Raw genomic sequence first — 9,396 nt, forward strand, 5'->3', positions numbered from 1 at the left:
GAAGAAAGCCTATTAATCACTGTAGGCTATATATCTAGGACTAAACAGAACAGCAATGAAGAAAAAAATATTTTAATTTGTTTGGGGGATCTTATGTCTTCCTGATATCTGCTATCCAGCCTCTTGATGATTTCCTTGTGGTGGTCAGTTTTCCTCATGGCCTAGTTGGATTCTTGTATCAGTTTGAGCTGGTAGAAGAAAGTTCTACCTTACAAACTTGGAGTCTTTATACCCCTTGTCTTTGTTCACTGCAGAGAAGCAGGGTTGCCTCTCATTGTGCCTGCCCAGGGTAAATGTATCCCTCCCTGGGAGGATCTTCCTCTCCTTGAGCAGAGCTGCTTTTCATGGGTGAAACTGTCTCTCTCTGGACAGATTCCTTTGTCCTGGTGAAAAATAGTGCTACAGTCATTGCTTCTCCAGCTGTGTTATCTGCTAGCTGCTTTGGCAGGCTCTATGCCAGTCTAAAAGATGGCATTCTTCTCAGGTGAGGGGAGGCTTCCTTCCAGAAGCTGTTTTCTGGGAAGAAGTGATGATGGCTTTTGTGGGGGTATTTACACATTCCCTTGGTATTTTGTATCATCCGTGCTCTATGTCCATTGATAGCCAGCAAGATGTGGTTTTCTGTTCCTAGTCATCAGGTTTTCACAGGTGAGTTAAATGTTGTGCACACTGACTGGTGCCTTTGTCCTGGCTCCTTCTGGCTGTTGCTGTGCTGTGGCTGCTACTGGCGTGTGCTCAAATCTGTCTTCTTAAGCAGGCTGCTTGTATTCTTCCTCTGTGGCAAAAATCTCTGTACAATTATAGCTCACTTGGTGTGACTCTCTAGACACTAACTATTCACTAGGACCCTAAAGCTCTGGTTTCTTGGGGACAGTTCAGTTAGCCGCAAGCTACACCTCTGACATCTTCTCGCTCTTCATCAACCCTCAGTTTTTAATTCATCTCCCTTTGGTATTCCAAGTATATGTAGATTTAATCTTTTGCCAGTTTGCTAGTTCTTGAATGCTTTTTTCATATGTTCTGAGTGTTTTTTTCAGTGCCTTTAACTGTTCTAATTCATCTGCTTTATCTTGAATCTCTGGTACTGTATTTTATTTTACTTTTATTTTTATAGTTGTGGAGCTAGAACTTAGGGCCTAGTCGCTGTCAAGCTCTTTTTCTCAGGTCTAGTACTCTTCCATTTTGAGCCACAATGCCACTTCTTGTTTTTCTAGTGGTTAATTGCAGATAAGAGTCTCAAGGAGACTTTTCTGCCCCCTGCTGGCTTTGAAACTTGATCCTTGGATCTCAGTCTCCTGAGTAGCTAGGGTTAAGGGTGTGAGGCACAGCTCTCAGAGGTACACTGTTTTTAACTTTTGTTGCATTGCCTATGTCTACAACTGTTTTGTAATAGAAAGAGATCTTCGTGCTTTCCAACTCTTTACTGATATTGTTTCTCATGTCTTGAAATGTCTTCTTTAATTTGTACTACTGTTTGTCCTATTTCCTTTGGTATTCTAATTTTTCAAGGAAATGCTTTTTAATTTAATCAGTCATTTCTCTTGTCATTGGTTTAATGAGTCATATATATATATTTTTTTGCCAGTCGTGGGGCTTGAACTCTGGGCCTGGGCGCTGTCCCTCAGCTCTTCAGCTCAAAGTGAGCACTCTACCACTTGAGCTACAGCGCCACTTCCGGTTTTCTGGTGGTTTATTGGAGATAGGAGTCTCACGGTCTCTCCTGCCTGGGCTGGCTTTGAACCGTGATCCTCAGATCTCAGCCTCCTGAGTAGCTAGGATTACAGGCGTGAGCCACCAGCACCCGGCTAATGAGTCATATTTTTTTAACCCTTCTTCTTCTTTACTCTCACTTAAATCTTTCCCAGTGTTATTGTTATTTTTAGAGAATGGTATGTTGTCTTGTTCATGAATTTTTTTTTTTTTGGTAGGTCATGGGGCTTGAACTCTGGGCTTGGCGCTATCCTTCAACTCTTCAGCTCAAGGCAAGTGCTCTACTGCTTGAGCCACAGCACCACTTCGGTTTTCTAGTAGTTTATTGGAGATAAGAGTCTCACGGACTTTCCTTCCCCAGCTGGCTTTGAACTGTGATCCACAGCTCTCAGCCTTCTGAGGAGCTAGGATTACAGGTGTGAGCCACTGGAGCCTGGCTTGTTCATGAATTTTGTGATCTTGCACTGTGACTTATACCTGTGGGTTCAGTGATTGTGTGGCATGTTCAATGTAGGTATAGAGTTCAATTGTGTTGGGAAGCATTGATGTGGAACCCTCTGTGCCCCTGTGGAGGCTTTTCCCTAAAGGAGTGTGAAGGTTTATTGGTTGCCTCCTGAGGCCTTCAGAGAGTGTCAGATGCTGTTTGTGTCAATGTCTCTGTCATTTTCCCCAGATTTCAGGTTTGAAGTTGTACACATCTTTTCCTCCACAGGTGAGGTAGGCATGCTGGTCTCAGGAGCAAAAAAGAACAGGAAAAAAAAAAGAATAAAAAGAGTGGCTAGCTTGTGGATCCCCTGGTGGCCTGGTGGGCAAGCTCTGAGTATGGTGCCCCACTCACATTATATGGGGCCTCCTCTTGATTTTTAGTGCATGAGCCTTTGAGGTTATCTCCAAATCAATACCTTAATAAAGATGGTTATGCTTGTCTTGATCCCCCTGTTCTCCTGCTGGTACTAGGGTTTGAACTCAGGGCCTTGTGCTTGCTTGACCTGCTGGCTCCAGCTTGGCTTTTTCCTGGTTATTTTTAGAGGTGGATTCTTGTATACTTTTCTGCTTTTCAAACCACAATCTTCTGGATCTCAGTCTCCTGGGTAGGTAACATTACAAGCATTAGCCATGGCTCTGACTTGATTTTTTTAAGGTGACAAAGAACATTAAGATACATTAACATTAGCTTATGTATTTAACCCTAATGTGGAAAGTAAACTATACAACTCATGACAGCCAGATTTCCTGAACAAACCTCCATAGCATTGGGCCTCATGGAAACCTGAACTGGTCAGGAAGGATGAGTAATTCAGAATGTAAGGCTGTTATGGGGATGGGACCATTTTTTTTGTCTCCATCAGAAAGAGAGATTATCTGCTCCAGGTTTTATGCCATACCATTATGAGTACTCAGTAGATCTCCATCACTTTCCTTCCTTTCTTCTTCCTTCCTTCCCTTCTTTCTGTTTCCTTCTTTCTCCCTTTCCTTCTTTCTCTTTTTCTCTCCTTCCCTCCCTCCTTCCCTTCCTTCCTGCCTTCCTTCCTTCCTGCCTTCCTGCTTTCCTTCCTTCCTGCCTTCCTTCCTTCCTTCCTTCCTTTCTTTTTCAGTCATGGGCCTGAACTCTGGGCCTGGGTACTGTCCCTCAGCTCTTCAGCTCAAGGATAGCACTCTAGTAGTTGAGCCACAGCACCACTTCCAGCTTTTTCTGCTTATGTGGTACTGTGGAATTGAACCCAGAGCCTCACACATACAAGGCAAGCACTCTACCACTGAGCCTCCTTCCCAGCCCCTCCTTCCTTTCTTTTTATGTGTGCCCATCCCAGGGCTTAAACTCAGGGCCTGGGCACTGTTCCTGAGTTTTTATGTGCAAGGCTAGTTCTCTACCACTTGAACCTCAGCTCTCCTTCTGACTTTTGATGGATAATTGGAGATAAGAGTGTCATAGACTTTCCTGTTTGGGATAGCTATGAACTTCAATCCATAGGTTTCAACCTCCTAACTGGTATTACAAGCATGAGCCACTGGTACCTGACTCATTTTCTTTTGGAAATACTTGGGTTTGTTAAATAAATAAAAGAAAAATAAGAAATATGCTTATTTACTAGCGTGCACAAGAAATTCACTCAACTAATTTGAGAATCTGTTAAAAAGCAAGTCTCTGTTGAGCCTTTAGAACCTTTGGAAAAGTGTCTTACAGATTATCTCATTCTGCCTTTTACTTGAGAAAACAAAAGCATAGACAGAGTTATACCAAGTTGCCATTGCTGCCTTCTTTTTTCTTCTTCCTTCTCTTCCCCCTCCTTCTTCTTCTCCTCCCCATCCTCCCCCTCCCTCTCCCCTCCCCCTTTTTCTTCACCTTCTCCTCTTCTTCCCCTTCCTCTTTATCCCCCTCTCCCTCCCTCCCCCTCCTCCTCCTTCTCTTTCTCCTCCTCCTTCTTCTCCTCCTCTTCCTCCTCCTCTATCTCTTCCCTTTCCCCCTCCTTCTTCCCCTCCTCCTCTTTTGATTGTACTGGAGCTTGAACTCTGTCCTGGAGCTGTCCCTGAGCTGTTTTGCTCAAGGCTAGGATTTTAACACTTGAGACATAATGCTACTTCTAGCTTTTCAGTGGTTAATTAGACATAAGAATGTCATAGACATTCCTGCCTGGGCAGGCTTTGAACTTCAATTATCAGATCTCAGTCTCTTCAGTAGCTAGAATTACAGGAGTGAGCTACCAGTGACAGGCTATTTCTCTCTCTCTCTCCTTCCTTCCTTCCTTCCTTTCTTCCTTTCGGTCCTCCCTTCCTTCTCTTTTAAAAAACAACCAGTGAGAGAGAAGTGAGGCAAACATGCTCAGAAAAATTCATTAGTTTAATTAGAATTTATCACAAGGTCTCTTATCTAATAGGTGGCAGAATCAGGATTTAAATTTGGCATCTTTGGATAAAACTTGAATTTTTTGTACTGCACTGTGTCATGATGTTTCTCTAATGGATCAACTAGTACTATATCAGAGAAGACTTTTCATTTGCCTGTAAAACACTAGGCTTCCCCAGTAGAGCCTTCCTCTACCATTTCTTAGCAGGTATCTTTGAAATGATTAAGCTTAGTCATTTATAGTATGACTTAGTTTAATTGGTTCCTAAATAATGCTCACCAAGATTTTTTTCTCTCCATCCAGACAAGGTTTCACTATGAGATCTAGACTGACTTCAAACTCAAGATTCTTTTTCTCAGACTCTAGAGATAACAAACATTCCCAAAAGCTTTTTTTTTTTTTTTTTTCAATATAGATGAAAGGAAGAGGGAAGGAAAAGGTAGGAATTGAGGAAGTGTTACTTGGAATATGAACAGACTGTTAATTTTCTGTGTGGCAGCCGGTATGTGAGGAGGCACGTGGCAAGGAACCTTGTAGAACACACACAGATGCAAGCTCTGAGTTTTTGTTTTGTTTTGGTCAGTGGTGGAGCATGAACCCTGGGCCTGGGCGCTGTCCCTCAGCTCTTCAGCTCAAGGTGAACTCTCTACCACTTGAGCTACAGCGCCACTTCCGGTTTTCTGGTGGTTTATTGGAGATAGGAGTCTCATGGTCTTTCCTGCCGGGGCTGGCTTTGAACCATGATCCTCAGATCTCAGCCTCCTGAGTAGCTGGATTACAGGCGTGAGCAACCAGTGCCGGGCAGCTCTGAATTTTTTTAAGATGTTCACAACTTATTCAAGTTTCATGAATTGACATAACACTCTTCTGTATGTTCAAGCTTGCTGAATGCCTCCTGGCTTCTCTGTTCCACATGAGGTCATGCGGAATCCCACAAAAGTGATGTTAATGCTAATGTTAATGTTGCATATACCTCCAAGAGAGAAAGTAGTGTTTATGGATTAAACCTGTGAGTGGAACTGCCCACAGAATTAGCAACCTCTCATTTCTGCTGACAACAGTAAGGTTTCCAAAATTAGGTGTTCTACAAACAACATGCCTCTTATTTTGATTTCTAAAATTATTTAATTTGTGTCACAATTAGCTTATAAATGCTGAAATTCTAGACTTAATAAATTACTGTGGGTGCAGAATTTCTCTTCAATGTCATTTCTAATGGGAGATGGTACAAAACATCTTGTAATTTCATTGACATTTTTCTTCTTAAATAAATGACTTTTTAGGACAGGGGTTGTGACTCAAGTGGTGGAATGCTTGCCTAGTAAGCGGAAGTTCTGAGTTCAAAACTTAGTACTGCAAAAACAACAGCAACAACAGTAACAACAGCCAGTATACAATAATAACAACAATAAAATAACAATAATTAAATAACAAAATAAATAACAATAAAACAATAAAATCAGTCAGTAGAAACAACAACCAAAAAAGTTTTTTTTTGGTGGGTCGTGGGGCTTGGGCGCTGTCCCTGTGCTCTTCAGCTCAAGGCCAGTGCTCTACCGCTTGAGCCACAGCACTACTTCTGGTTTTACTAGTGGTTTATTAAGAGTCTCATGGACTTTCCTGCCCAGGCTGGCTTTGAACCTCGATCCTCAGATCTCAGCCTCCTGAGTAGCTAGGATTACAGGCGTGAGCCACCGGTGCCCAGCCAAAAAAGTATTTTTTAAGGAACTAATGATCCCCAAGGAAAGACATAAGACACAGATGTGTGGTCTTAATACTGACAAACACACACACACACACACACACACACACACACACACACACACACACACAGAGTTATTCTCCCCAAATACCCCCTCCTTTTAGATAAAGTATTCACACCTCATAGTCAAAAAGTTTGTAGAATATAAGTTCTCCCATGGGATGGGTCAGAGATGTATCAAACAACAGTGGAAAGATTTAATGAAGTTAAATACAACACCAAAGCTATTCTTTCTAGTAAGTTTATGTTCAATTACCCTTAATCAGTATCTATTTCATTGGTCACATGGAGCAGGATGCCAAAATGGTAGTGGTGATGGTGACCTAGGTGGTTTAAGCTTGTCCTCATTTCCCATGCCCTCGCCCCGCTGATATCCTCTTCAGAGCAGATTTTACTTCTTGGTTCCTCAGTGTGTAGATGAGGGGGTTCAGTAGTGGAGTAACAACAGTGTAAAACACAGCCACTGCCCCATCCAGGGGACTCTTAGAGCCAGCCCGAAGGTAGATGAATATACAGGGGACATAGTAGACTGTGACCACAGTCAGATGCGAGCCACAGGTGGAGAAGGCCCGGCGCCTCCCCTCAGCAGTGCGCATCTTCAGGATGGCATGGACAATGTTGGCATAGGAAAGCAGAATTAGCATGAAGCAGCTGGCAGCCACCACCCCGATGTCTACAAACGTCACAAGCTCATTGACTTTGGTGTCAGCACAGGCTAGTCTCAACACCGCAGGAATGTCACAAAAAAAATAATCCACTTTATTGGGCCCACAGTAGGGCAGGCGAAAGGTGAGTGTGGCCTGGATAGACCCGTGGATGGAGCCAGCCACCCAAGCTCCAGCCACCAGAATGGTGCATAACTTGCCATTCATGAGCACAGGATAGCGCAAGGGCTGGCATATAGCTAGGTACCTGTCATAGGCCATCAAGGTATACAGAAAGCACTGCGTACTGCCCAGGCAGTGAAAGAAATACAGCTGAGCCACACAGCCACCAAATGGGATAACCTTGCTGGCAGGAGTGAAGTTTAAAATAAGTCGAGGGACGATGACTGAGGAGAGCCACATGTCCAGGAAAGAGAGCACACCCAGAAGAATGTACATGGGGCGGGCATGGAGCTTGGGGTCAGCCCACACAGTGAACAGAATGAGCAGGTTCCCCAGCTGAGTCAGGATGTAAATAGAGAAGAAGACCAGGAAGAGGAGAGTTCTTAAATTTGGGGGATGAGACAAGCCCATGAGAATGAAATCTGTCACCACAGTGTCCATTGATGTGTTTTTGTTTCTTTTCATGTCTTTTTGTAGTCTGTTCAGATGAAGGGTGAATCACACAAAAGGAGGTTACTGGAATGCACAGTGAGGTTACTGGAATGTTTTCATCTCATAATCAGAGCCTCTCAGGTAAACAGAGGACTTTTATTATTATTTTTTTAGTTTTTCCTGAAAGAATCTCCTACTTTTGCCCAGGTCAGTCTTGGACCATAATCCCTCTGCTTCTGCCTCTTAAATATCTGGGATTACAGATGTGAAACAGAACACTAACTTTTTTTTTTTTTGGTTGTGGGACTTGAACTCTGGGCCTGGGTGCTGTCCCTCAGCTCTTCAGCTCAAGGCAAGCGCTCTACCGCTTGAACTACAGCACCACTTCTGGTTTTCTGGTGGTTTATTGGAGATAAGAGTCTCACGGACTTTCCTGCCCGGGCTGGCTTTGAACTGCAATCCTCAGATCTCAGTCTCCTGAGGAGCTAGGATTACAGGCATGAGCCACTGGTGCCCGGCCACTAACGGCTTTGAGTTAGGGTCTTGCTAACTTTTTCTGGCCTGGCCTTGGGTTGTGATTGTCCTGTCTCTGTCTCCCAAGTAGATGGGACAGCAAGAGCACGCCACCATGAAGGACTTCTGCATTTTCAGTAGAAATATTTGCCATCAGTCATCTTAATTTTCTGGATAAGACAAACATCCAAGATGTCCTTAAATGACTTTCATGGGAAACCCAATGCACAAGCATTGGAAAAGGAAGCCCAGTGATGAGTCTGCGTACACAGACACACTTATATGTGTTTCACAGGTCTGAGCTTAAAGGGGGACACCATATCATTGAAATGTCCCCTCCCATGAGTACTTTACAAAAACCTTTATGATCTGGCCCTTCCTTATTCCAATGGTCTTCTTTCCTTCAGTGTCCTCAGACCCTTAAACATATTTTTTTTCTGTTCCACCTCTGAGGATCCTCTGTGTGCACGCAAGCGTGCACACACACACATGCACACGTGCACATATGTGCTAGAACTTTCAAGCCTGGGAATTGTCTCTTAGTTGTGCTTCTACACTTGAACCACAGCTCTACTTCTGGCTTTTCGGTGGTTCATTGGAGAAAAAAGTCTCAGACTTTCCTGCCCAGGCTTGCTTTAAACATGGATCTTCAGATCTCAGCCTTCTGAATAGCTGTGATAACAGTTATTAGCCATTGGTGTCCAGCCTGCCTCATCTTAACATATTTTTCTTCCTTGAATTTTATTCTGATTATTGCTTCTTTGGGAAGACTTTACTTCCCTTAAAATGCGATGTTCAAAGGTTATATAAGACAACTGCTATATAATGTTAAATAATTATTTGCTAGACCAAATCTAGTATTTTTTGTGTTGATGGAGGGTGGAACTGACTATGTAACACAGGATGAAATCACAATTCTTTCGTCTCAGCCTCTAGTGTGCTAGGATTATAGGCATGTGCCATCTTGTTCAGATCTCTATTTTGTTCTGCTGCAGTTGCCTGAGTGCTTGGTAGCAGTGAGTTAATTAAGAAATATTTGCAGACTGAGTAAATACTAGATAGTGCCAATCATCTATAATTCTGCATCGTCACAATTCTCATGATTTATGTCATAGAGTCTGGACTGTATACCAGAAACTTAGTATTTCAAGCAATGTGAGTCTATGCTGAGAGCTAACAAAGTTCAAGGTCCAAAGTCCATTGATATTTTCCATTTGTTCTGGATCCTACTTGGATTTATTGAGTAACATAAGATGTTGATTGTTTTTGGCCACTTGAATTATTTTGTGGCAAGAATAATTAAAAT

General features: G+C 42.9%; 1 protein-coding gene across 1 annotated transcript; it reads right to left on the reverse strand.

Annotated features, from left to right (window-relative positions):
- Positions 1 to 6,662: 6,662 nt before the first annotated feature.
- Positions 6,663 to 7,636, reverse strand: LOC122107891 (olfactory receptor 10G2-like). The gene has a single exon (XM_042679758.1). The coding sequence runs from the start codon at positions 7,608 to 7,610 to the stop codon at positions 6,663 to 6,665; it is 948 nt and encodes a 315-aa protein (XP_042535692.1). The 5' UTR covers positions 7,611 to 7,636.
- Positions 7,637 to 9,396: the final 1,760 nt, after the last annotated feature.

Source organism: Dipodomys spectabilis, unplaced genomic scaffold (assembly GCF_019054845.1).
Source record: "Dipodomys spectabilis isolate Male_0828 unplaced genomic scaffold, ASM1905484v1 ptg000054l, whole genome shotgun sequence".
Classification (NCBI taxonomy): domain Eukaryota; kingdom Metazoa; phylum Chordata; class Mammalia; order Rodentia; family Heteromyidae; genus Dipodomys; species Dipodomys spectabilis.

Coding starts and splice junctions, on each gene's coding strand:
- LOC122107891 (XM_042679758.1), bottom strand. CDS start 7,610: ATGAAAAGAAACAAAAACACATCAATGGACACTGTGGTGACAGATTTC.